Source organism: Dunckerocampus dactyliophorus, chromosome 5 (assembly GCF_027744805.1).
Source record: "Dunckerocampus dactyliophorus isolate RoL2022-P2 chromosome 5, RoL_Ddac_1.1, whole genome shotgun sequence".
Classification (NCBI taxonomy): domain Eukaryota; kingdom Metazoa; phylum Chordata; class Actinopteri; order Syngnathiformes; family Syngnathidae; genus Dunckerocampus; species Dunckerocampus dactyliophorus.
Genome location: NC_072823.1, coordinates 25,796,499 through 25,824,049, shown reverse-complemented (window position 1 = coordinate 25,824,049; position 27,551 = coordinate 25,796,499). Strand labels below are relative to the sequence as shown.

At 41.2% G+C, this 27,551-nt stretch overlaps 4 protein-coding genes across 4 annotated transcripts in view; 2 read left to right on the top strand and 2 right to left on the bottom strand.

The window, feature by feature from the left end:
• Positions 1–4: 4 nt before the first annotated feature.
• Positions 5–14,358, bottom strand: crabp1a (cellular retinoic acid binding protein 1a). The gene is made up of 4 exons (XM_054777104.1): positions 14,190–14,358; positions 5,219–5,397; positions 2,951–3,064; positions 5–570 (listed from the first exon to the last, which is right to left on the bottom strand). Exons 1-4 carry the CDS (start codon positions 14,257–14,259, stop codon positions 520–522), a joined length of 414 nt encoding a protein of 137 aa, XP_054633079.1. The 5' UTR covers positions 14,260–14,358; the 3' UTR covers positions 5–519.
• Positions 5,211–23,944, top strand: skic8 (SKI8 subunit of superkiller complex). The gene is made up of 12 exons (XM_054777102.1): positions 5,211–5,426; positions 15,532–15,702; positions 16,079–16,136; positions 16,239–16,266; positions 17,599–17,704; positions 19,515–19,687; positions 20,472–20,620; positions 20,690–20,783; positions 20,850–20,943; positions 21,026–21,118; positions 23,520–23,598; positions 23,797–23,944. Exons 3-12 carry the CDS (start codon positions 16,125–16,127, stop codon positions 23,884–23,886), a joined length of 918 nt encoding a protein of 305 aa, XP_054633077.1. The 5' UTR covers positions 5,211–5,426; positions 15,532–15,702; positions 16,079–16,124; the 3' UTR covers positions 23,887–23,944.
• slc25a44a (solute carrier family 25 member 44a) lies at positions 21,477–27,144 on the bottom strand. The gene is made up of 4 exons (XM_054777101.1): positions 26,917–27,144; positions 25,771–26,490; positions 25,575–25,702; positions 21,477–25,034 (listed from the first exon to the last, which is right to left on the bottom strand). Exons 2-4 carry the CDS (start codon positions 26,402–26,404, stop codon positions 24,843–24,845), a joined length of 954 nt encoding a protein of 317 aa, XP_054633076.1. The 5' UTR covers positions 26,405–26,490; positions 26,917–27,144; the 3' UTR covers positions 21,477–24,842.
• The window catches only part of ireb2 (iron-responsive element binding protein 2), a 17,948-nt gene continuing 15,301 nt past the window's right edge, over positions 24,905–27,551 (top strand). The window contains exon 1 of the mRNA XM_054777095.1: positions 24,905–25,050. The gene's annotated coding sequence lies outside the window, so the exon portion shown is untranslated. The remainder of the gene's footprint in view (positions 25,051–27,551) is intronic.

Here is a 27,551-nt window from a genome sequence, read left to right as displayed (position 1 = left end):
GGATATTGTCTCAATATTAACAGTGGTTATATTTTTACACTTGTATGGCAGTAAAGAACGTTAAAAAGTAGTTGTAGTTGTTTGTTAGTTATCATTCTGATTAATATGACTGTAGACAAACAGGACCGTACCGTTTGCTTTCTGAGGCAGTGGGGAACAGAGGGATACACTGTGGTCGTCTACAATCATGTAGTCTTGTTAGTCCATTAGAGGGTTGGACTCTACACCACTTACTGTAGTTACCCCTGCATCTTCATTCTTCACTTCACTTTTTATTTATGAGACATGTCTACATTGTTAGCCTTGAAGCGAACACAAGAAAGTTTGTGTCATTTGTGTTATTTTTTCTGTCAAAGTTTTATTGGTTTCTGTCGTTGAATATCGGTGCAACAAAGACGAGAGAGTTGACTACAGACGTGTTACTAGCGTTTGTTTGGAGACTATACTGTAATAACTGTAGGTGTTAGCATGTTAGCTATTGAGTTATGGTCCCAGATGAGTCCTTCCGGTCTAGAAGCGTCATTCCCGCACGTAAATGCGAGTGCACAGCACGTCGTCTGCCCCGAAAATCTGCAACAAACAAATAGATTAATTCATTATCACACTTAAAATATAAAAGTTTGAAGAAAAGATAGAAATCTAGCAATGTCTTTTCTGTTCTGTTCCATTTTGGAAGGCAGCAAAGCCCTAAAAGCGTAAAAGCAATTGAAGCAAACATGCAAATTGTATGGAAATGTGTCCCACTTTACTGCTGCACACAATCAGCCTGTTGTGTTAACGACACTGCACCAGGGCTATTGTCTCACTTTCTGCTTTTGGGAACACATTTATTAGCACTTACACCACTTAATTGAGCTCACCAGATAAATCACCTTATGATCCCACTTCTGACACCACCCATCCATGTGCTTTACCCATCTGTGTGGCCAGTCGCACAGGAGTCACTGATTTGGAGGGTGCTTGTAACGGGGTATGCCACACCTTTCTTCTTATGATCTCAATTCTGGCACGATTTTTGTCCCAGAAATCTGCAGAGTGGACCATCAACCTGGGTCTAAACTTGTATGCTGACCATGACACCAAATAGCCAGGTTCACCCTTTTTTTTTACCATCAAACACTGACAGGTGACACTGGTCCTTTCCAACAGCATTCCACTGCTTAAGATCACTGACGACAGGTTCTATGCCGTGGATGACCTGATGCCTCATGACCCTACTTCTGACACCATTTGTCCCTGAAGTCTCAGGAGGAGTCCTGTCAACCTGTATTCAAACCTGAGTCTATTATGTTGAGAAGCGTGCATGCTGACCAGAGGCAGGCCCCTGTCCTAGTCATCCAAGTGACTCACCCATCTTTGGGAGTTATCACACAGGGGTCACCAGGGCTAAAGGGCCTTCCAACATACAGTACCTCCAGAGATGTTTCAGTGCAATCATTGAGGTGCCTCGTCCACGTATGGGGTACAATTGCACAGGGGTCCCTCTCTTCCAACAGGGACTTCATGGATGTCCTCACAACTAAAGATCTAATTTCTGACATCAGTCATCCCAGTGTCTGATAATATGGCAATATGGACACGGGACACAGTCCAACAAGGGACACTTGTTCCTTTCAACAAGGCACATACATCATAGATGGCATTAGGCCCTTATGATCCCACTTCTGACACCATTTGTCCCTCAAATCAGAAAAGGAGTACCATCAGATGCTCTGTTGGGTAAAAAGTACAGATACTGTTTCAATTTGATTTTGTTTTCTGACAAATATTAATGCCTCAAAGTAACGTCATCATCTTACAAATGACCAGCTAAAGCTGTGACGTATTTAACAGTTGTCATGTCAACAGAGTGAGGGTGATCTTTGAGGAAGGAACAAGGTGAGAAGAGCCTTGACTGGAATGATTGATGTCCATTAGAGCGGAAAGATTTGTCTTCCCCAGGGGAGGTCACTCAGAGTGACACATTGTTGCTTTTGTCACTCAGATGTTCTTCTGTGTGCCAAGGCCAGGAAAGAAGAGTTCTGGAATGTTCACAAAGTCACAAAAGCTCTTCCCTAAAGTTGAGCAAACTTTCCTTGTTGTTTCCTCAAGCGAGGAACAACAGATCCAAGTGTGGGAACGTTTAGAGGAAAGCGTTACTCGTCCTCGTCTGTGAATCTTGGAACACCCCCCGCCCCCCGATCATCTTCTGAGCAGCTTTGGACTTAATCTGACTGAAACACGTTACAGTGATGTCAGTGAAGAAGCTCCACTTCCTTCGGCTTTCACAGCTTTTATGAAAGCAGGAGAAAACCTTGGGGATGGTTTCTTTCTACGAGGAGATCTCCAGGGAATCTCTGCTGGAGAAATCCCATTGGACCAAACAAGTATACAGAGATCCTTTCCTTTGATGCTCTAGAAAGCCGATGATTTACCTCCACCAGGGAGGTTTTATTGATTTATGTGCAACTTCCTGTCCACAGTTTTTGGCCCCTTTCACACAAAGATCCTGCAAAATTGCCTTTTACACAGAACCCAGCGAATTTCACACAGCGAAACGGCATCCCGCCATCAGATGATATCAGTGTCTGGCGTGACGTATAAAACACCTGTCATACAGCGACAATTGCTTTCAACACAACAGGGTGGGAGAAGTAAGTGTCCGGTGTTCCAGACAGTTTTCCCCTGCTCACAGACGTCGTCCCGCCTGTTACGGCTCTGGTTTTGCCTATAAAGGTGGAAAAATGCCATGTCAACTTCGTCCCTACATTACGTGCCGTTTATACTTAACAGCCACACGCGGGGAAAAAGGCAGGAAGGCTTTTATGGGCTGTGTGAAAGGGGCTGTTAATTTAGCATTTGTAGGAAAACAAAAGTTAAAAATAAAGATATAATTTGATTAGAAATGTAATGTGACATGGTTTTATAAATAATGTAAAATATACACATTTTTAAGGGACCATTAACTCACCAGCGTGAGCTCGTCGCCGTTCAGTTGGCGGGTCCAGAAGGTTTTTGGTCCTTCGCCGTCCACCAGAGTCTGCTTGCAGTAGATCTTGTTCTCCGACTCCCAGGTGGCGAGGCTCTGCAAGGCAGACATAGTGGTCACTATCACGGTGCGTCAAGAACCAAACCATCTAAAAATAGAGGCAAGTTGCGCCAACTACAATTAGCCATGGCTCCCTTTTGGCCCGACCTTTATTGCTTTTTCTGTAGTTTTGACTTTGCTTCTCATTTCCTGCATGCTTATGTTGGATTTTGACAACATTTGCCTCGAAGCCATATGGCATACTTTCTCACACGCCTTTCAAACTCTTCCCACAGTTTGGTTGTGTCTTGAAAATGAAAGCTAAAGTTGCTCACAGGCTCTAAACTTCCAAAGCTCAAGTAGATTAAATGAGGCTTTTGAAACATCTTAGATGGCCCTTTGCAAAGGATCACCGTGTTAATCCCATTAAGATCAAACGCATCTGGCCTTGACTACTCGGGGCTTCCAAAGACTATATGATACAAAAATATTGGGACATCTTGTCATTCCACGTACAGGAAGTGAAAATTGCATTCAGGAAGAGCACTTGTGAGGTCGGAGGTCACTGACGCTTCCCCACACTAAACCCATCCAAGCTTGACTTTATGGGCCTTGCTTTGTGCACTGGGAACTGAAAAGTGCTTTTACTCACACGAGATCCAGGAATGATACTAATAAGTCCAATGGTTGTCAAACTTTAACACCTAGTATCATCTCCAAAATATATAGCCTGGGAAGTACCACCGTTTTTGCTGCGTTCACTTACCATTGTGGTTTTGCTTGGAATATGTGCGCTTGTGCCCATACGTACGTACGTACTGTAGGGGAGTTCCAAGCGTTAGTGCAGGGGTGTCCAAAGTGCAGCCAAGGAGCCGTTTACGCTCGTTTTTGTTGGCCCTCAGCATATTTTAAAAATACAATTAATTGATTATTAATGAGATACAGTAATAGATATTGCACTAACTTGAAATCAATTAATAATACAATAATAATTACAGATAATAAAATCATATTTAATCAAGATAATTCATAGTAATACATAATAAAAATTATTTTAAAATCTAACACAAAATAAAATGGTTTGACCAGATAGCAACATTGTATTAGTTTTATCATATTTAATGTATCAAATTACATACATAAATATCTAATAATATATCTCATTAATTACGAATTCATTGAAGTTTTACAATATGCTCAGGGCCAGTTAAAAACAAGCTGTGAGCCGAAAATGGCCCCTGGGTTGCACTTTGGACATCCTTGATATAGCGAAATATAAGATAACATATTTGATTCTAAAAGGCTTGACAAATGAAAGTGTTAGCTTCTGCTTTCAATATTCTGTGAAGTAATCCTGCCTGACTGGATGGGGAACATCTCAAATTCAGTTACTTTTTTTGTTGTTGTTGTTTTGCAGTGTCAAAACAAAATGGAATGGGTCCTTTCTGGGCGCATGCAGCAACTACAAGCAAAAGGTGCAAGCATATCATGTCTGATATGTAATGGCTTTGAATATCAAATGGAGCATTACTGATTTCATCCAATTTGCATGCAGCAACAGAGCAAATATGTGCAATGACCACTGCTGCTGCTGCTGCTGCTCACACCCAAACAACACAACAGCATGGTGATGTGTGATGACACGTTGCCAAACAGACGTCACGCAGTTTGAGAGCCGACCCGCTACCCAGCATGCCGCAGGGTGCCTAGCAAGGGAGCCACGCTGTCTTCCGAAATAGGTCATGTCTGCCCTCCATACCCCAATGAACACAAACACGACAGCGGGACATGTTAAAAAAAAAAAAAAAGAATCGAAAGTGAAAATACTGCATGTACAGTATGTAAATAATGCTGCACAAATCCACCAGGGCATTTGTGGAATATGTAAATATCTCCAGTTTCTTAGACAGTTTTAGGAATTATTTTAATATAATGCACTAGCATATACAGTAGCCACTTTAAATTCCTCATGCGTTGGGTTCATTGACGGAATAAAAAAAAAAGAGCTCATCACAATCTGCCCTCGGGACCTTCTAAAGAGATATTTCTCATCTATCTCAAGGATCAAGTTGCCCTTAATCCTGCTGCACGGACGTGAGGATGATACCAATGGATGAGACTGCAAGAAGGTATTTTTCACTGGCAAGCAGCAGTCGTTTTCTCATCACTGAACCAGCATATTTGAAATGAACACCGCTGTAAACGCTTTACCTTGCACTTTCGCCCGTCCACCGTCTCCTCGTCAAACTCCTCCCCGATGTGGAAGTTGATCTCTGTGGTGCGCACGCTGGTGGACGTCTTGATGTAGAACTGCTCGCCGTCCTGCCGGATCTCCACGTGGGGACTGGAGGCCGCCGCCACCGCCACCTTCCTCAGCATGGCGTTCACGCCTGAGGCAGGCACATTGTGAGGAAGGTCGGTAAGTGAAGGTTGACACCGGTGTTGGTGTGTGTATGCCAAACCATTCAAGGCATCCAGGCGGCTGTTATGGGGTTATGTGGTATATGGTGTGTGATGTGTGTATGAGAATTTGTGTTATGAAGATTGGCTATGAGGTTTATCATGATGTGTCAATGAGGTTTTATACTGTAGGCATGCAGATGGGTTTTATGAGGCTTGAGGTTTGCCATGAGGATTATGTGCGTCGTCATGTGTGCATGAGGATGTGTTTGACGTTGTGTATTGTGGGCATGCAGGTGGGCCTTATGAGGTTGTTTGGTATGAGGGTTATAAGGTGTGTTATGATGTGTGTATGAGAATTTCTGTTGTGAATATGGGCTATGGGGTTTATCATGATGTGTGTATGAGGTAGTGCATTGTGGGCACACAGATGAGTCTTTGAGGGTGTCTGACATGGAGATTGTAAGGATGTGCTTTATGAGCATATGCCATGCTGATGTGTCATCTGAGGTTTATCATGATGTGTGTATGAGGTTGAGTGTTGTGGGCATGCCGATGGGCCTCATGAGGTTGTTTGATATGAGGATTGTAATGTGTTTTTTGATGTGTGCATGGGAATTTGTGTTATGAAAATGGACTATCAGGTTTATCATAATGTGTCTTTGAGGTTTTATATTTAAGCTTGCCGATGGGTTTATGAGGTTGTTTGATATGAGGATTGTAATGTGTTTGTTGATGTGTGCATGAGAATTTGTGTTAAGAAGATGGACTATGAGGTTTTATATTGTAAGCATGCAGATGGGTTTTATGAGGTTGTTTGGCATGAGGATTATAATGTGTGTTATGAGCCTACAGTATGTTATGACGATGAGTCTTACAAGGTTTATCATGATGTGTCTATGAGGTTGTGCGTTGTAGGCATGCCGATGGGCCTTATGAGGTTGTTTGATGGTGTTAAAAGATGTGTGCATGAGAATTTGTGGTTTGACTATGGGCTATGAGGTTTATCATGATGTGTCTATGAGCTTGTGCATTGGGGCACGCAGGTGAGTCTCATGAGGTTGTCTGACATGAGGATTAAAAGGTTGTGCAGTATGAGAATATGTTATGACAGTCGGTCTTATGAGGTTTAGCATAACGTGTCTATGAGGTTGCATATTATTGGAATGCAGATGGGTCTTATGAGGTTGTCTGACATGAGGATTATAAGAATGTGTGTTGTGACGTGTGTATGAGGATATGCATTATGAGCACATGTCATACCGATGAGTCTCATGAGGCTTATCATGATGTGTCAATGAGGTTTTATACTATAGGCATGCAGATGGGTTTTATGAGGCTGTTTGCCATGAGGATTATAATGTGTGTCATGATGTGTGCATGAGGATGTGTATTGGGGTCATGCAGGTGGGCCTTATGAGATTGTTTGGTGTATGAGGGTTATAAGGTGTGTTATGATGTGTGTATGAGAATTTCTGTTATGAATATGGCGCATTGAGGTTTATCATGTTGTGTCTATGAGGTAGTGCATTGTGGGCACGCAGATGAGTATCTGACATGGAGATTGTAAAATGTGCTTAATGAGCATATGCTAAGTTTATCATAATGTGTTTATGAGATTTTATATTGTAAGCTTGCCGATGGGTTTATGAGGTTGTTTGATATGAGGATTGTAATGTGTTTGTTGATGTGTGCATGAGAATTTGTGTTAAGAAGATGGACTATCAGGTTTTATATTGTAAGCATGCAGATGGGTTTTATGAGTTTGTTTGGCATGAGGATTATAATGAGTGTTACGAGCCTATAGCATGTTATGACGATGAGTTTTACAAGGTTTATCATGATGTGTCTATGAGGTTGTGTGTTGTAGGCATGCCGATGAGGTTGTTTGATGGTGTTATAAGGTGTGTTATGATGTGTGTATGAGAATTTGTGGTTTGGTGAGTCTTATGAGGTTGTCTGACATGAGGATTGTAAGGTTGTGCGCTATGAGAATATGTTATGACAGTCGGTCTTATGAGGTTTAGTATAACGTGTCTATGAGGTTGCATATTATTGGAATGCAGATGGGTCTTATGAGGTTGTCTGACATGAGGATTGTAAGGTTGTGCGCTATGAGAATATGTTATGACAGTCGGTCTTATGAGGTTTAGTATAACGTGTCTATGAGGTTGCATATTATTGGAATGCAGATGGGTCTTATGAGGTTGTCTGACATGAGGACTATAAGAATGTGTGTTGTGACGTGTGTATGAGGATATGCATTATGAGCACATGTCATACCGATGAGTCTCATGAGGCTTATCATGATGTGTCAATGAGGTTTTATACTGTAGGCATGCAGATGGGTTTTATGAGGCTGTTTGCCATGAGGATTATAATGTGTGTCATGATGTGTGCATGAGGATGTGTATTGGGGGCATGCAGGTGGGCCTTATGAGATTGTTTGGTGTATGAGGGTTATAAGGTGTGTTATGATGTGTGTATGAGAATTTCTGTTATGAATATGGCGCATTGAGGTTTATCATGTTGTGTCTATGAGGTAGTGCATTGTGGGCACGCAGATGAGTATCTGACATGGAGATTGTAAAATGTGCTTAATGAGCATATGCTAAGTTTATCATAATGTGTTTATGAGGTTTTATATTGTAAGCTTGCAGATAGGTTTATGGGGTTGTTTGATATGAGGATTGTAATGTGTTTGTTGATGTGTGCATGAGAATTTATGTTAAGAAGATGGACTATGAGGTTTTATATTGTAAGCATGCAGATGGGTTTTATGAGTTTGTTTGGCATGAGGATTATAATGAGTGTTACGAGCCTATAGTATGTTATGACGATGAGTTTTACAAGGTTTATCATGATGTGTCTATGAGGTTGTGTGTTGTAGGCATGCCGATGAGGTTGTTTGATGGTGTTATAAGGTGTGTTATGATGTGTGTATGAGAATTTGTGGTTTGGTGAGTCTTATGAGGTTGTCTGACATGAGGATTGTAAGGTTGTGCGCTATGAGAATATGTTATGACAGTCGGTCTTATGAGGTTTAGCATAACGTGTCTATGAGGTTGCATATTATTGGAATGCAGATGGGTCTTATGAGGTTGTCTGACATGAGGATTATAAGAATGTGTGTTGTGACGTATGAATGAGGATATGCATTATGAGCGCATGTCATACCGATGGGTCTGATGAGGCTTATCATGATGTGTCTATGAGGTTGTGTATTGTGGGCATGCAGATGGGCCTTATGAGGATGTTTGATATGAGGATTATAATGTGTTTCTTTATGTGTGTATGAGAATTTGTCTTATGAAGATGGGCTATGAGGTTTATCATGTGCATGAGGTTGTGTATTAGGGGCATGTAGATGGGTCTTGTAAGGTTGTTTGGCATGAGGGTTAGAATGTGTGTTATGATGCGTGAGCCTGTTGTGACAATGGGTCTTATGAGGTTTATCATGATGTGTCTTTGAGGTTGTGTATTGTGGGCTCAGGAAATTGTTTGTTATGAGGGTTATAATGTGTGTTATGATGTATGATGAGAATTTGTGTTATGAATATGGGTTATGAGGGTTATCATGATGTGTCTATGAGGTTGTGTGTTGTGGGCAGCCAGATGGGTCTTATGAGGTTCTCTGACATGAAGATTATAAGGATGTGCATTATGAGTATATATGCCGTGCAGATGGGTCTTATGAGGTTTATCGTGGTGTGTCTGTCAGAATGTAGTGCTCTTGCGTGTGGGCACAATGAGGTTGTTTGATATGAGGATGTGTGTAGTGAAGATGATCATGTGTGCATGGGCATGTCCATTAGGAGCATGTGTTACATGATGTGATGATATGATGTGTGTTGTGAGAATTGTGAGGATGCATGCATGAGATTGAGTGTTATAAAGATCATCAAAGGTTGTATGCACAATGTGAGGATGTATGTTATCATAATGTGGGCATGAGGGTATACTGTTCAGGGGTCACCAACGTGGTGCCCGCAGGCACCAGGTAGCCCCCCACGACCACATGAGGTGCCCGCAAGCCTGCTTTTCAATCAGGTTTTCAGTTAATAATGAAAGAACAGTAGAAAGAAATGCATTCTGAAATACAAAATGTGAGTTGTGGACACCAGCATTTTGTTCATGTTCTGGTAAAACAAGCATATTCGCTTTGTTTGGGTTTAAAATAAGCTCTGAAAAGAAATGTTACAAAAATGAGTAGCTCTTGGCCATTTTCATTTTGTAAAAGTAGCTCTCACAAGGAAAAACGTTGGTGACCCCTGCTGTATATTATGCACGTGTGTTATACAGTGTTGTGAGGTTTGTTGTAGGTAGGGTACGGGTGTTATGAAGAACATCAGGTTGTCTGACTGAGGATGTGTGTTATGAGAATTACCATAATGCGTGTGTAATGTGTGCAGAAGATGATCAAGATGTGTGTATTACGAGCATATGTTATGCTGATGGGTTTTATGAGGTTTGTTATGAGTATTATAGGGATATTCGTATGAGAATGAGTGTTCTGATCATCAGGATGTGTTTATGAGACTGTATGTTCATCAATCAGTTCTATGAGGTTTGTTATGAACATTGTGTGCGCTGAGGACTATCGGATGTTTTCTCTGCTGAGACTGTTTTTGATCATCATGCATGTATGACTTTATGTGTTATGAAGATTATCGTCATCTGTGCATGAGCATGTGCATTATGAGCACATGTTGATGAGATTTGCCATGAGGAATGAATGTTACGAAGATCACTAGCCATTAAAGTCAGTCCAATGCGGGAGCAGAACTTTTCAAGAAGCCATGAAAAGGTGGACATTGTGTCCTCACGTCCGAAACACATGGCTGCTCTTGGTCACTCATCTCACACCCCCTTTGTTCCTCTGCTGTATTGCACACTGGGTAACCTCCCAGTGGCGACATCATTATGAAGATGCTGATGGGAAGTGGCGGCCCGGCAGCACTGGAATCCACATTAGAGACCGCCCTGCCCCTCATCCTCGCCCTCCCTTACGACGCCATCTTTTTTTATTTTTAACATAAGAAGCGGTGAGTGAGCAGCCCAAGCAGATGTTGGCCAATGACGGAGGTCTACATCTGCTACACCGACAAACCTGTCGACACGACTTAAGGTGGTCCATTAAAGTGGAACATGAGACGGTTACGTACATATTGCAATGTATCAGACAGGTTTTCCCCCACAGTATATTTATTGTATATACATACGTTATCAAGTAATAGCTGTATTGGAATAATATGGCATCATGGACAAGGTCATGGTTTAATTTATTTGAACAATCATACAAGTTACATTGGAATACATCACGTATTGCAATTCACATTTCCACATGTCCAAAAAGGAGTAGGAAGAAGCGAATCTTATTTAACCCTACCCCCCCCATCCGTTTTACATCAATTGCAATATACTTGTTCACTTCCTGTATTCCAAATACACTCTATTCTACTTGAATACGTAGAAAATGAGTGAGATAATGTAATAATGTAATAAATAGTAGGAAAAAATAGTCGGCAAGTTTCAAATTTAGCCAAATTTCAATTTCAAATTTCAGGAGTTGGGTAGTGATTCTTACTCTTTCCGGAAAATGGAACCTATTGCGGTCCTGGCTGCTCAGCACAATATGGCCACAGTACACTGACACTAAGCATAACAGGCGAATGCCTGACTAATACTGTATTCAATGTTGTTAAATGTAAACCAGATTAGATGGGTTTTTTTCTTACCAGGCATTTTCTATGTTGTGTGATATTTTAAGTCATATTGTAATACAGCCACCCCTCACTCCATTGCGGTTTTTCAAAAATTAATTAATAAATGTTAGCTGTTTTGTGGTTGACTACAGCCTATTATTCATCAAAAAATGCACATTTAAGCAAATGTTATGTATTTGTGGCCAAAATTATGCAATTTCAAGCATAAAAATGTTCTAAGTGAATTAACGTACAAATACGGTTTAAAGCAATACAAGATGGCCGCACGGTGGCCTGCTGGTTAGCATGTTGGTGGGTTTGTAGCTCTGCTGGAACATCTCTGTATGGAGTTTGCACGCGCGTGCGTGGGTTTTCTCCGGGTACCCCAGCTTCCTCCCCCATTCCAAAAATGTGCAGGTTAGGTTAATTGGAGACTCTAATTTGTCCATAGGTATGAATGTGAGTGTAAATGGTTGTCTATATGTGCTCTGCGATTGGCTGGCGACTAGTTCAGGGTGTACCCCTCCTCTCACCCGAAGTCAGCTGGGATAGGCTCCAGCATACCGACGACCCTAGTGAGGATAAGCGGCATAGAAAACGGATGGATGGCAATACAAGACATTGATGAACTGCACTACACTGGCCACTAGGTGTCACTAGTAACACGCATCAGACTTTATCGCTAACGACAATTGTTTATCTCACAACAGGCACACTAATAAAATAATAATAATAACAGTCATCATCATCATAATAATAACACAGGCTACTATTGTGGCAGTACTAACACTCAACTCTGAATCCCCGACATCACTTCCTGTCCGCACAGAAGACATCTATTGAAAACACACATGAGCATGAGTCTTATTTATGTCCTAAATGGCTCTGATTATGTCTACTATATTGCGTAATATAAGTGTAAAGGTGACTATAGGGGTGTTAATAATGGTAAAAAATTGTATTTAGAAAGTCATAAACAGGTTTTCTATGCTCTGACTACAAAAAATTTCTGTTAATATTGAATCCTTCGTCGTTGAAATTCACTTATCGCGGTCGGGTCTGGAACCGATTGACCGATTGACCGCGATAACCGAGGGACGACCGTATATCTAAAAATTTGAGCGCATATTACTTAAGATATGAAAGTTGGAGTAGGAAAACATCTCATTACTCAAAAATGTGTGGGTTTTTTTACCTGGATTTCAGACATTTAATCTTGCTTCAATTTCACTTTTTGCAGTGTAAAAATAAGTCAACAGCAGCTCATATTAAGACTTGACTGTTGCCTTAATGTTGGGGTATTGTGGCTCACGGCTGTTTTTTTTCCCCTTGGGCACATTTGTAGAAATAAAATTCAACAAAAAAATGTACTTTTTTTTTTTTAACAGAGCAAAAAGCCACAATGTAAAACTGAAAGATTGAGACAAATTTATTTTATTTATTAATTTAGCTTTTAAAACAGGAAAATGTTTGGCAAACCAAACATACAGAGAATCGGGAAAAGCAGTGAACAGGATGAGTCTACTGAAACACAAAATTTTATCTTCTCACAAGATTAAACCTTGACAAGATTGATCGAAAAACTCTCTTGAGGGCACTAGGCCTGGGACAATAAAAATAAATGTATTAATCGCACAATAAATGAAAATGAACTGGATAATTTTGCCGACCTCAATACACTATATTGCCATGTGCACGCGTGTGTGTTTTCCTCGTCTCCCGCCTCTAAACAGGCAGGGAGAGTTTCACTTTATGCATTGGTTTCAGCACCTTGACGCGTTTGTTCCACAGAGCAATGGCATGAACGGAGTGAGTCTTTTTGTCAGTCATACAGTCTCTTTGTGTCGGTGGGTGAAAGCGGGGCCGGCGGTATAAACACAGAGTGCAGAAGAGTGAGGAATAGTGCAAGGTAACAGTAGAAATTTAGCTATCCACCCATCCATCCATTTTCTATGCCGCTTGTCCTCACTAGGGTCGCGGGGGTATGCTGGAGCCTATCCCAGCTGACTTAGGGCGGGGATAGAGGCAGGGCACACCCTGGACTGGTCGCCAGCCAATCGCAGGGGACATTAAACTACTAGATTGCAACATATTGATTGCCATATATTGTCATATAATAAAGTATATAAAGTCATGTTAAAATATCACCTGGTTTTGTTCTCTTAGACCCAATATCGTGTCTCATGACACCGGTGATATACACACGTAACATTTTTTTAAACCTTTAAAAAATAAAAAAATCTAAGTGGGCCCCCCCTGCATCTTTTGATTGTTCAGTATGCGTTCCTCTGCCTTAAAAAATATTAACACGCCTGCTTTATTGTTATTATTGTCAACTTACTGTGGTCATATTGCACTGAGCAGCCAGCACAGAGTGCCTTGTCACTGCAATAATGATGTTAATGATACAGCAATTATGGGATAATATATCATTAGTGTGTGTGGGCACGATTTGACACTGGAACGGATTATTTCTCTTTGCATGATTTCCTGTGGGAGAAACGGTTAAATGAGGTCGCCCGACATTTCGGTGAGGATTGTGCCCGACTTTAAAGGGTACCCACCATACAGGTTCCCCCACCCCATCCGTTCCAAACACCCACCCACCTCCCTTCCTCACGTCCCCTCGCTGCCGCAACACAAACACAAATGAATGACCCACTTTATGTGTCCCAAAGCAAAGCCGACGTCAGTTAAGAAGAAGAAGACACAAAAGTGCAAAAAAAAAAAATGCATGCGTGGCCTACTTAAAAGGCTTAAATGTGGATAATATCCTTGTGGCCCCCACCCCCTTAGCGTCACTTCATGGTAACAACAATGCCACTTGTGTTTAGGCTGGAATTCAGCATCCACTGTTTTATATGCCCCCTCTCTAGCATCATCGTTATCATCATCATCTCCCATGTCGAGCTGATCAGCCTGGGTTCCCATGAGGGAGCTGCTCCAAACAATGCCATGTTGTTGGAGGTCATGCATGCCATTCCCAAAAGAACAACACATTGTTGGTGATGGATGTGAGGCCCATGCAGCGATGTTGCAATGGAGGAGGAGGAGGATGAAGAGGAAGGCTTACTCACCCAAAGCTTTGAGAAGTTCATCAAAATTCTCACTCCTCTTCATCTTCCAGGTGCCGGCAAAGTTGGACATGTCTGCTGAGTGAGGCCGAGTTAGTGCCAGGGAGAACCTGTTCCACGCTTGGACGTTTGCCTTCCTTCCTCGCTCCCTTCTCTCTCTTTGACTCTTTCTCACCCTCCCCTTACTCCTCCTCCTCCTCCTCCTCCTCCTGTCTCCTCTGCAGGGGCTCGCCTCCACCAAAAATGTTTTTCATCCTTCACACATGCTCTGCTTTCTCAAAACTTCATTTTTAGGAGCTTATTGACAGATTTGGTGTCTGCGAGCAACTGTGCTATCATTTTAAAAGCATATTATATTATGATTGTTATTAATAGCTTATCGCTCCATTTACATTCAGCATTTCCAGGTGCATCTCGGTAAATGAGAATAAATGAGACAAATGAGGATTTCAGCAGTTAAATTCATAATAAGAAACCAGTCAAAGGGTCAGGAGGTTTTGCACTTCATTTGCTCCTAAGAGTGTGAACCAGCAGTTTCATTTTGAATTTGGGTTACTTAGGGGGTGGATAGCTTAATCCAAATATTGATAGTATTTATACCAGGGGTGGTATCAGTATCAGGTCGATACAAGCATGATTTTATTTAAATTTTTTGGTTTATTTTCACAAAAATCTGATTTTTTTTGTTGTGTTGTTTATATTGTGTTATTTTTTGCATGTTGTTATATTTACTTACAAAGTTATTTTGACTTGATTTCGGCCTTGATTTGTGTTCATGGTGGCCGAGTGGTTAGCACGTTGGCCACACAGGTTTGAATCTGTTTGGCATCTCTGTGTGGAGTTTGCATGTGCATGGGTTTTCTCCGGGTACTCCGGTTTCCTCCCACATTCCAAAACATGCATGTTAGGTTAATTGCCGACTGTTAAATTGCCCATAGGTATGAATGTGAGTGTGAATGGTTGTTTGTCTATATGTAGCTCTTGCCCGAAGTCAGCTGGGATAGGCTCCTAGTGATGATAAGCGGCATAGAAAATAATGGATGGACTTGCTTTTGTTAAAAGACGTATGTATTACAAGGAAGTCATATTTTCATTTCTGTCAGGTTTACACTTCAGTAAAAATGTTATAAACAGTAAAATAGTTTTGTGTTCCGCAGTCGTCACTAATCAATGCAGCTCAGGTCAAGTGAATTGCCTTAACAAGTCGCCTAACGACAATAAAACTCAAAAAATCAATTCAACCGTAAAATTTCCTATGCGAACACGTGTTATTTACAAACCACCCTCAATGGACACTGCACTTGTACCTGTATATACTATATAATTATGCAAGCTGTTTCTCCAGCCTGCCGATGGTGGCGACAGTGAGCACGTTGACTGGACTCGAATAGCGCCAACAAGCTAAGAAGAAGACACTGAAGCGGAAGTGGCTGCGGGTGTTGTGATGGCGCCTCACATGTAAAACAAGGAAGTCTTACTGACAGTTCCATTCAAGACGGTTTCGAGGATTACTCAGGTAAGACGACTCACTTTACACATTTAAAGTCGAAGATTGGCACAGTTTCCCTACTTGTTATCGCAACAGTAAGTGATGAACCTACAAGCTAACTTCATTATTTTTGAGCTATCATCAAGCTAGCGATAGACTACTACTCTTCAACAGCTACTACTACTACTACAATTACTACATTACTCTGTAAGATATCTCTTCTTATTCCTACTCCTTTTCGGACATGTGGAATTGTGAAACTTGTATTCTTATGTAACTTGTACGCATGCTCGAAATAAACATTGATGATCGTGATGATGAGAAAATTGGTATAATAACAATGAGCAGCACACATGGATAATTTGACAAAAGTCAGTGCTTTTCCCTGTATGTTTGTGTTTAGGGTGCAGTGGTTAAGGTGGCTCTTCAACTACCATCACAAAACAAAAATGAGCACTCAAGTAAGCAACAAATTGAAATACTACCACCTTTTTTCGCTCAGTTTGCTCCCTAAAATGAAAGAATATCATGCTTAATTCTAAAAATACGCCTTTTCATTTCAGTACAACATTCTTTTTAAACAAGAACACGGTGAGTAATATCCAGACTACTCTACTTACTAATTGTAAAAGTACACACATTGATAAATGAATACCTCTCAGACAATGTCAATCAAAAATGAGCATTACAGGGGTCCTTGATTTATGGTCGAGTTCCATTCCAACGGCGTAGTGCAAAGTCGGAACTAATACCAAAAATAGCACCAAAGTCACTCACACTGTACATAGAACACACGAAGGACATATAAAATACAGTGATAAAAACATCTGCATTTCTCCATTTTCTGAGCATTTTTGCAATATCTGGTTTTAGTTCTACGCCGGTGGCTTTCCTTTTCTTTGGCTGTTGCGACCCAGGGAAGCAACATATTTAATGAGGACACAGGAGGCAAAAAAATGAAGTCACCCAAATGTATTCATGAATAAACAAAAAAAAAAAAGATGAACCCATCTCCCCGCCCAAAGAAAATGTCCTGATGCACCGGCCCAGGACAGTGAGGTGAACAGGCCAACCCTATACAGGGCCGTCGCCCTGCCACCTCACTGCTACCCTTAGACGAGAAAAAAACAACTAAAGCCTAAAATAAACCGAAAACAGGACAGCCGGTCACACCAGGACAAACAAACAAAAACGAATGAAAAAAAATCCATGTTGCTGCTGAGCGTCACACCAGCAGCCAGCGAGAGGCAGCTGAGTGGCCCTGAAGGCTGACAAGGAGGTGGAGACGAGCCTGTAGTGGACAAAGGCCGCACAAGCGGAGCAGAGAGAAAGCCAAGCACACCTGCACACATTTATACAGTATGCTCCAGAGAGGGCGTCGCCAATCAGCTGCTTCCTGCAAGAAATACAAACACAAAAAGGGCAAACATAAAAACAGTGCTAAAACAGAAGGAGTTCCATTCCAACGACGTAGTGGAATTTGGAACTAATACCCAACAACACTGCACTGTATGTAGAACACATGAAGGACATATAAAATACAGTGATAAAAACATCAGCATTTCTCCACTTTCTGAGCATTTTTGCGATGTCTGGTTTTAGCTCCACGCCGGTGACGTTCCTTTTCTTTGGCGCACTGCCATTGGGCGAGGTCTACCTTGAGGTTGTCCTTGGTCTGGCTACATGTGGCTGCGTATTCTTTGCGACGCGTGTGTAACTAGCTCTCAAGCTAGTGTCATGTTTACTAACCAAACCACTATGTTTTTAAGCCATTTATGGGAGTATGTCGTAAATCGAGGACGCCACTCTGTAAGTGTTTTGTATTGGATCCCATTACACTGGGTACCTAATGTTGTGACCAGTAAGTTTATATTTCCATCATTCCTTACCATGATTTTAATTGACAATTTGTTGGTCCCACAGCACATGACGACGCTATCTGGACGGCAGCATGGGGTAAAAGCGAGACAGATGGGTCCGAAACGATCCTCACTGGCTCACTAGACGACATGGTCAAAGTGTGGAAATGGTGAGTTTTTTTTGGGAGGGCGAGAATCTCAGATTGTTCTTTCGTTTTTTTTGTTGTTGTTTTAAATTTCTAATCCTTTTCAGATCAATATTGGAATTGTTTAGCAGATTTTGTGCTAGAATGTTCCCTGTCACCGACTTTGTCTTTAAAGGTCCACTGTACACTGCGTCCACAGTTATTAGGCAATTTTGCATTATTATTAGTTTTTTTATTTAACAATAACAATGCTCTTGGTCAATCGAAAATGTCAAATTTGAATATTATTAGGAAGTGAAAGTGAGGTTTTGGCTTTTGAGAATATCTCTGTGTGCACAATTATTAGGCAACTCAAAGAAAAACAAAAATATTCCCATCTCACTACTTTATTTTCATTTTTTTTAAAGTCAGAATGATAAGCAAACAACACAAACTTTACAAATAAATATTTCTGACATTTCCAAAAATAAATAAGTGACCAATGTAGCCACTCTTTTCAATAACACAGAAAAGCCTTCTGTTCACTCTGTCAGTTCCTTGATCATTTAACCATCAACTTTTTGTGCAGCAGCAACCAAAGCCTCCCAAACACTGTTCAGAGAGGTGTACCTTTTTTCTTCACTGTAAATCTTACGTTTAAGGGCCCAGAAGTACTCAATTGGTTTTAGGTCAGGTGAGCAAGGAGCTCATGTCATTTATTTTTTAAGACCTGCACTATGTAGCCACACAGTGGAGTACTTGGATGCATGAGATGGAGCATTGTCCTGCATAAAATCATGGTCTTCTTGAAAGATGCACACTTTTTCCTCTACCACTGTCTGAAAAAAGTGGCAGTAGGTTTGGGAGTTGACTTTGAGCCCAACAAGCCCATCTTTGAATAATTCCAGCCCTTACCAGTACCCCACCTCCACCTTGCTGGCGTCTGAGTTGGAGTGGATCTCTCTGCCCATTGCTGATGCAGCCACGGGCCCATCCCTCTGGTCCATCAAGAGTCACCTTCATCTCATCAGTCTATAAAACTTTTGAAAATCTGTCTTCAGATATTTCTTGGCCAAGTCATAGCCTTTCAACTTGTGTGTCTTGTTCGGTGGTCTTGGGGTTTCAGCTTTTCTTACCTCTTCCATGTCTCTGAGCACTGAACACCATTTACCGTACTTTTGGACACTCCAGATAGATTGCAGTTCTGGAATATGACAGCACTGGAGGATAATGGGTTCCTGGGAGCTTCACGTTTGATTTTTTGCAAATATTTAGTAGTTAATTGGCATGTTTTTCTCTCGATGCGTTGCTTGCTACCTTTTGTGCACTTGCAACAAAGCATTTAATGGTTCTGTGGTCACATCCTAATATATTGCCAATTTCGTCAATTTCAAGACTTTTCAGAGTCTGTTAAATCCCTTGTCTGGCCTATTTGACCAGAGGAAAAGAAGCTTCCTAATAATTGTGCACACCTAATAAAGGGTATTGATCTCCTAAGGCCACACCCTCCCTCAGCACACGTGCACATACATAAACCCATTAGGCATTCAAGTTAATTCAGCTTGGGGTTGGAAAATGTGCATAAAAATGAGAATATGGTCAAAATACTGACTTGCCTAATTGTGCACACAGTGTACACACAGTGTAAATGTCAGCTTTACAGATGCCATGTGCAGAACAGCCAGGTTCTGCAGCAGCTTTACCCCTCAGGCCAGATAAGCATGCAGTTGTCTGTTTATTTTTTTTATGCAATAATTCTGCATATGCACTTTATTATATGTGTTAACAGTGCAAGTAAACATGAGAGGGATGATTATCTTGGACAAATTCAACCAAAACACGCTCTCCCTCACAGGTCCGACGAGAAGCTGGAGCTGCAGTGGACGCTGGAGGGCCACCAGCTGGGCATTGTGTCAGTGGACATCAGCCACAACGGCGCCATCGCCGCCTCCAGCTCCCTCGACGCGCACATCCGCCTCTGGGACCTGGAGTCCGGGAAACAGATCAAGTCTATGGACGCCGGGCCAGGTGAGACGAGGCCTGCTGTTTGTGTATGCGTGGGTGTGGTGTGTGGTGAGAAATGTTGCCGTGTGCCTCCTCATTTCACTCAGTCATGGGTCCAAAAAACCCTACTTTGTTTCATTTTGAAGAACCGTTTTTGTTAGCATGTTTTAGTTTCTCACAAAGGTGTAGGGGACTTTTTTAAAAATAGAAATCCAAAATAATATAGTTAAAAAAAAAATGCTGCACTTGCTTACGCCACAATACATTCATGCATGGAATAAAGACAAGTCCAAAGAAAAGTTTTTATTTAATACAATACGATCACTTCTCCTGCACGCTGATGAATAACAGCCGTATTAAAGGAATAGTTAGTATTTTTTGTCATGAAGTTGTCTGACATCCCAATCAGCAGTGTAGTGTATCAATGGTGACTTACCCCGAATCCGAACTATCTCATTAAGCTGGATTTTATGACAGCAGCGAATAAAATGCATCCATTCCAGTTTTTTTTTAGATCGTTAGCCACTGGAGGAAACCGGTCCCATGCAATGAAGTTATGAAAACGTAAGAATTAAACAAAAAATATGTACAAATGAAGGAAGATCGTATTAACAAACTGCCATAGGTTAAAGAATCCTTTAATATCGCCCATTCTCCTTGTCTGTCTGGCCAGTCGCGGGTATGCGCAATAGTTAATTTCACATTCGGTTTCTCTTTTGTCGACATGACTCAGCCAATCTGAGGGTGGTTGACATAAGCGGGTTACACTGTACTTAAAAATGCATGTCTTGATGTGTCTCTGATGTAGTCGACGCCTGGACGGTGGCCTTCTCCCCAGACTCCAAGTACATTGCCACAGGAAGCCACCTGGGCAAGGTCAACATCTTCGGCGTGGAAAGCGGCAAGAAGGAATACTCTCTGGACACTCGGGGGAAATTCATCCTGAGCATAGCTTATGTAAGAAACGAAGACTGCAGCTAGCAATTAGCACTATAATATCTTTTTTTTTTTTTTTTTGCTGCTCAGAGCCCTGATGGTAAATATTTGGCCAGCGGGGCAATTGACGGGATTATCAACATCTTTGACATCGCCACTGGGAAACTCCTCCACACGCTGGAAGGTGTGTTTTAAGTGTGAACTACTTTGGAATGATGAACATGAAGTTGAAACTTTATTCCCTGCTTAGGTCACGCTATGCCCATCAGGTCGCTCACATTCTCTCCCGACTCCCAGCTGCTGGTCACGGCGTCTGACGACGGTTACATCAAGATTTACGACGTGTCAGTGCTCTCCACCCCACACGCACGTTCTGTTTTGCTTCTTCTGGAAGTGAATTAAGTGCATCCCCATGTTGTTCTGCAGGCAACACGCAAGTCTGGCAGGGACGCTGAGTGGACACGGATCCTGGGTGCTCAATGTGGCCTTCTCCCCAGACAACACACACTTTGTCTCAAGGTAATATTTCATTAAGGCTGAAGGAAGAGCCTCTACCAAGGCTTTAACATGAGTTACTTGTAAAAGCTTGGGAATTTAAAATAGAGAGATTTTTCGAGACTATTTTTAGATGACGATTTTGCCCAGGATGCAAAGGACAGTTGTCAGACAAGTGCAGCCATTAAATATAGATAATAAAAATGAACATGTAGTATTAGGGCCACGCTAAAAAAATCCAATTAATTAAAATTACGTTAATGACATGAAAGAATTACAAGAATAAAGTTTATAGAATAAGAATTTATTAGAAAAAAGTCATTAAAGGAATGATGAATAAATGTTTACAGTCGTCTCTCGCGACATCGCTGTTTGAGCATCGCGCCCTCACCCTATCGTAGTTTTTCATAAATTTATAAATGATCGCTGTTTTGTGGTTGAATATGGTCTATTATTAGTTTTTTTTACAAAATATTTAAGCAAATTATACATATTCATTACCTAAATTAAGCATATTCAAGCATAAAAATGGCTAAATGAAAGAAAATAGAAATATAAGGCATTCAAAAGACGTGATCTAAAGTGTAATACAGTATCTGACATGTGTGCACCTTTAAGAAGCAGGCCCTGGGAAGTGACGTTTGTGACGTCAGCTAGCTAGAGTTGACTGTAACTGAGTGCTAGCAGCAGGTTAGCAGTGTAGAGAATGGCTGACAGCAGCTCCTGTGTGAATGTTCATTGCATGTGTTCTCTGCTTGTTAATAAAGCAATTTAAGTGCATTATGAGTCCCTCCTTAACCATAAACAGCGGCAGGAGAGAAGTATTCTACACTCATCTCTAGGTGTCAGTAATGTTACATTCATGAGACAATATCCACCAGTAAGTAGACTGTCAATGCTATCTTACCTTATTTAAGTCTAAGATGGCTTATTTTCTATTATGTCTACTGTATTGGGTAACACAAGTATAAAAGTGACTATAGGGGTGTTATTTTATATATAGAGCAGTGGTCCCCAACCTTTTTTGACCCACAGACCAGCTTGTGTTCCCACTAATCTCCCGCGGAGAGTTCGTACATTATAGCGATCTAATTTATCTTATTTATTACGTATTGTGTAAAACTAAGACATGAACAATATCAAATTAAAAGCACAAAATGAATGCAGACCCACCATCCACCAGTACAAGACTGGAGTTTCTTTTTCAGAGAGATGATTACATGGCTGTTTGACATGTGTGGTAAAAGGCAGTGTGATAGCATGAATTAACTTGAGACAAATGTGCAGATTAGCACTCAATAAGGTCATCAAAACTTCCCAGTATGCATTCCCACATAGTATCAGCATTTGAGACCAAATATGAGGTGAAAGAAAAACGGTAAAAATACAGTATAGTAGTCTATCTGTGCGGCATGAGAGAAAGTTAGCACACTCACGTTGGTGCTTTCAGGGACCGTCGAACAAAGTGGGATGGGTCGCCGTTTTCAACAAACAACATAAAACTGCCAAAACTATGGGATTTGTAATTGTATATTATTTTTTAAATAAAATAATGGCCCTTATTTCTGAAATTGATATATAAAATTAGATGTAGTTATTTACAAGTCTATTTGTTTTATTTATCATTGCACTTGAAAGCTTCCTGGTATTGGGCTGCGGCCCCAGGTCTAGAGGTTTGTAATAATGGTAAAGCCATATTTAAACAGGTTTTCTATGCTCTACTATGAAAATATTCCATTTATTAAAATTGAATCCTACTTTGCGGAACTTCACTTATCGCGGTCAGGTCTGGCACCAATTAACAACGATAAACGAGGGACGACCGTACCGGAGAAAAGTCTCTCCTTTTGAGACCTGCCATATAGAGAGTTCCTAATTCATTGTAATTTTAATTACTATGTGATTTCTGTGACTAAACACTCAATCGGCAGACTTAAAGGTGAAATAAAATCTGAAATAATTGTACAGAACCTATTTTTATTGTATAAAGACTTATTTAAAAGAGTGCAAATGGATAAATAGAATTCAGTTATTTGAGATTAATGATGGGACGATTTATTCACAATAGAATAAATTCTTTAAAATGTTTCTATAACTTTATATTTATTTTTTGCATGAAGAATATGAAGTATTTTACTCTCATAAGTATTGTTTTTAATTTCAACTTTATGCTTCTTTCTTTGCAAAAGGATGTATTTCTTCTTCAAATTTCTGTTTTTTTCTCAAGTTGTAATATTTTCACTATCTCTAGCGTCCCAGGAAGAATACCTGCTTGCTCATTTTAAAAGATTTGATCAAAGTCCAGGTTTCTATATCAAACTAAATAGAACAAGCTAAACCTAGCAGGTGCTATCTACCTACTATTCCCTTTCTCTTGTCTACTTTCCCGTCCATGTTCCTACATCTCTTCTCATGCCGCCCTCAGCTCCTCAGACAAGAGCGTGAAGGTTTGGGACGCCAGCTCCAGAGCGTGCGTAAATACCTTTTTTGACCACCAAGACCAGGTGAGACCTTGCATTGTCGTGACGTTTTTTTTTGTTTGTTTTTTTTAAGCGTTTACTATTTGTTTGGCCTTGTTTTGTCACTTTTGCCAGCTCAGCTTTTTTTCCTTACATACAGTATATATACACAGTATACTGTATGTGTTTTAATATATTAAATACAATTGTGCAATAAATATGTTTTTATTGGTATTTCTTCAGGTGTGGAGCGTCAAGTACAACAGCAATGGCTCAAAGATCATCTCGGCTGGCGACGATCGCACCATCCACATCTATGACTGTCCCATGTGATCCGGGACAAACCACTCTTAGTTGCGGGGTGGGGGTGGGGGGAACTTGTCATTGTCTTGAAAGATTTCACACTGGCTTATGACAGTACATTAAAATTTGTTTTTTTATTATACTCTATTTTGTTTGATTGGAGCGGATTTTGATTTTGCCCAGTGTTTAATAGGCTTCGTTAGGACCTGTATTTTCACTGTACATCTCACTGGATTTTCTTTTACTGTTTGTTTTAATAATTTCATTGACCCACAAGCACCCACTGTTACAGCAAAAATTCCCAGAAACGCACAAAGCACACTAGATAGTGGGTAGATACTGTATGTGTGTCGTTCAACAACAGTCCATCCATCCAACCACGCTCCTCAAGTGCTGGTTTGTTCAAGAAACATTTCCAGTTTTTCCAAACAAATACGTCCTTGTACTTATAATGGAAGGCAGTTTATGTTGACTTTTTTGTGCTGGTGTGCATGTTATCCTTGATTGTTTGGCTTGTTGATGCTTTGTGTTGTAGTCAAAATTACACACAAGCAAAATGTGACAGTATAAAAAGGAAAAAGTTCATAGTAACTAAAACAGTGATTTTGCCATTTACCGATAAGTGTCCTGAAACATTCATCAGTCACTGCCTGTTATTTGTCATCCTCTCTTTAAATTAGAACACTTTGTCAAGTGTGATCACTGGAATGCACTCAGACATCTGCTGTGCTCTCTCGAGGCAGATTTTTGTCACAAAACAAAAACTATGATCATGTGATCCACATGGAGGTTCTGGCGTATAAAAGGTGAGTTCTGAGTGTGAGTCACACAAAATATACAGCAGCTTTTAGTTAAGCTACAGTCCTTTAAAAGAGAAACTTTCATTTTCTGGGTGACGTTGAAAAATAAAGTTTGTACATTTTTGGCAGTGGTGACATGGCAATGCTGCAATGAGGTAAAATGTGGCGTGAGGCTCCTCTTCTTCCTCACCAATGTCTGGACTCGACCAGGTCGGCTCGCAGGCTCAGCCTCTTGAGGGTCTCGTAGCCCACCACGATGAGCACCGAAGTGGGCGTGGAGGAGATAATGCGGGCTGACAGTCCTTTGGTCATGGCCCTCACGCCCTCCTCCGCCAGCAGCTGCTTGAAGGTCTCCACTACTGACGAGCGGCCCTCCAACTGGAAGAAGGACAAGGTCAGGTGGTGCTTGTTTAAAATGTATTGTTATTCATCAATAGCATGTTGCATACTAATGCACAGCAGAGTAAGATGATGTTAGCATGTATGTATGCAGCATGTATGTTTGATTTGGACATTTGTAGCCATGCATCTTCAGATGTCACAATGTCAAATCAACTATACGTTATCTACCTTGCACACTAGGGGCTCCAGTGCTAGAAATAGTACCAGGTGGTACTCTAATGGAAAATCATTGAGTAAAGCTAAGGCAGTACCGTGCAGTGGATAAGGCATTGAAGTAAAGTTTGTTGTTTTTGAGTTCCAATATTAATGGTGGGTAAGTTCTTTTTACACTTCTGCGACAGATGAAAATGTGAATTAAAACATTCCCAGTAAAGTTTTATGCTGAGGGACAATTTAATCCTGGAACAGATTAGTTCTATTTCGTATGGGAAAAGGGTTAGAATGTAAACTGTCATTACACCTCCCTGCAGTAAAAATCATGATGTCCGACTTGATCCTGGTGGCTGTTAAGCGTACCTGCACCCTCGCTCGGACAACGTCCATGGGGTTGGTGATGGTGGAGGCAGTGGCAGCAGCCATCGGACCGGCCAACCCCTGCAAAATGAGATGGGGGCACTCGCTGGGTGCAATCAGGGATAGCTTCTCTATAAAAGACACAAGTAGTGTCAGTGTAAACCAAAAAATAGAAATACTGTACATTCATTGGATTTACCTGCGTAAAAGTGATAAAAAGGCCACCAGAGGGCACTGTTTGGGATGTAGGTGAGGAGTGACGCCAAATAACCCCTGTAGAAGCCCCTCAAGCCGTCCGCTGCAAAGATCTGCACTGAAATCTCCCTGGTTTGCCCAAAGGTCAATCTGCGTTTTGTATTCGCCAGCATCATTTTGGGTTTGGGCTTGAAGCGAGTCAAGTGTTCGCTCTGGCCTTGCATCATCAGGTGCTGCGACACCACGTCTATTGGTACTGTGATGGTCTGCGCCACCAGGGACGCCGCCCCCCCGGCCACCACCGACTTGAGCGTGTTGCTGGTCGAATACTGGGACACGTACTTGCGCACCAGCTCATAGGTGGTGATGTACGCCTGGCCTGAGAGCAGTGTGAATGTGTTGACCATGAAACCACGGTAGAGGCCCTGCACGCCCTCCGCTCGCAGAATCTTGCAGAAGGCGTCCACCGTTCCTGAGTACAGCGTCTTTCCCTTCTGCACTTGCAGGCGGGTGCGGATGAGGCTGGCCGGGTACACGGTGGCCCGTGTGGTCAAGGTCATGAGCACGCCCAGGGAGTAGAACTTCCTCTTGTCCAGGTCCTCCCACTCAATAATCTGGATGGCTCCTTTTTGATGCATGGTGCCGTCCGGCCGGGCCAGGGCCGCACTGCTGCACCCCTAAAGCCTTGCCTTTGAGGCAATGGACCATCTGAGCACCATCGCAACTGTAAGGATGCAAAATAACAATACATTATTTTAATCCCTTAAATGTGCAGGCAGGATTCATCTTACAGGTGCTAATACTTTGCATTCAAACATGAATAAAAATAATAATACTGCCTTACAGTATGTTGTGCAGTTATTAAGCAACACTCAAAAAGGGGAACATCACACACACGCGACAACATGAGCAAGTTGCAAATACAGATGTCACATACAAGCGTATTATAACTTTACGCTTTAAAATCAATCAAGAAGTACGCTACATTGACTAAATGAAAAGAATAATGTCGCCATGTTAAGTTAGATCAGCTGGAGGCGAGGCACGTGCAATGTCACGGCGTACTGTAGGTTAGCTAGCTGTTAACAACACACTCTTGTTTACTTCTGACAGATCATAAACTACACCTAAAAACACAGGTTCGACCTACCTGTTTAGAGGCCCGGTATGTCGATTTCCCCTGCTTCTCACTCTTTCGTTCGGCCTGCTCTCCTGCACGAAGGTGGGTCGTGTCTTCTTCCGTCCATGACTGCTGCCTCAATGCTAGCTAACTAAAGGTGAAAGGTCATCTATTAGCCACTGTTCTTGTTTAAAATTATTATTCATATTTTTTGTCGTGGAAGAAAAAAACACAGAAGTTGTTGTCGCAAAGTGATTTCATTTAAGGTGATTATTTCCAACTTTTTAACTTGGCTGACGGATTGTTTTATCGTTCAAGGGTGCCTTCGGGTTTAACTCGTAATTCAGACAACTAGATAGCTTTTGAACCATGTCAAGTGTCGCCTTTTAAAATGTAGATATAGTTTTAAAAAAAACAAAAAAACATGTTTTCTCCAATTTCAGTTTTTCGAATTATTGTATAAAGCTGACAAAGATTTTTGTTTATCAGGATGAACTGTAAATTGTAATTTATTTAAATTGTAAATTATACAATGGGGCTCTGAGGAGCGTCCTTGAATACAGCACCAAGTTTGGCCACAGGACAATATTGGTTTTAAAGTGACAGAAATCGCAATTAAACATACAAAAAATGGCAATTATGAATGAATATGGAACATAAAAAAA

Bases quoted from the DNA above. Each gene is read 5' to 3' on its own strand.
- crabp1a (XM_054777104.1), bottom strand. From the start codon at position 14,259: ATGTCCAACTTTGCCGGCACCTGGAAGATGAAGAGGAGTGAGAATTTT. The intron at 5,398-14,189 runs GTGAGTAAGCCT...TGCCTGCCTCAG, and splicing joins TGAACTTCTCAAAGCTTTGG to GCGTGAACGCCATGCTGAGG. The intron at 571-2,950 runs GTGAGTTAATGG...TGTTTGTTGCAG, and splicing joins ACGGCGACGAGCTCACGCTG to ATTTTCGGGGCAGACGACGT.
- skic8 (XM_054777102.1), top strand. The intron at 20,944-21,025 runs GTCAGTGCTCTC...GTTGTTCTGCAG, and splicing joins TACATCAAGATTTACGACGT to GCAACACGCAAGTCTGGCAG. The intron at 21,119-23,519 runs GTAATATTTCAT...TGCCGCCCTCAG, and splicing joins AACACACACTTTGTCTCAAG to CTCCTCAGACAAGAGCGTGA.
- slc25a44a (XM_054777101.1), bottom strand. From the start codon at position 26,404: ATGCATCAAAAAGGAGCCATCCAGATTATTGAGTGGGAGGACCTGGAC. The intron at 25,703-25,770 runs GTAAATCCAATG...TGTCTTTTATAG, and splicing joins TTTTTATCACTTTTACGCAG to AGAAGCTATCCCTGATTGCA. The intron at 25,035-25,574 runs GTACGCTTAACA...TCCTTCTTCCAG, and splicing joins TTGTCCGAGCGAGGGTGCAG to TTGGAGGGCCGCTCGTCAGT.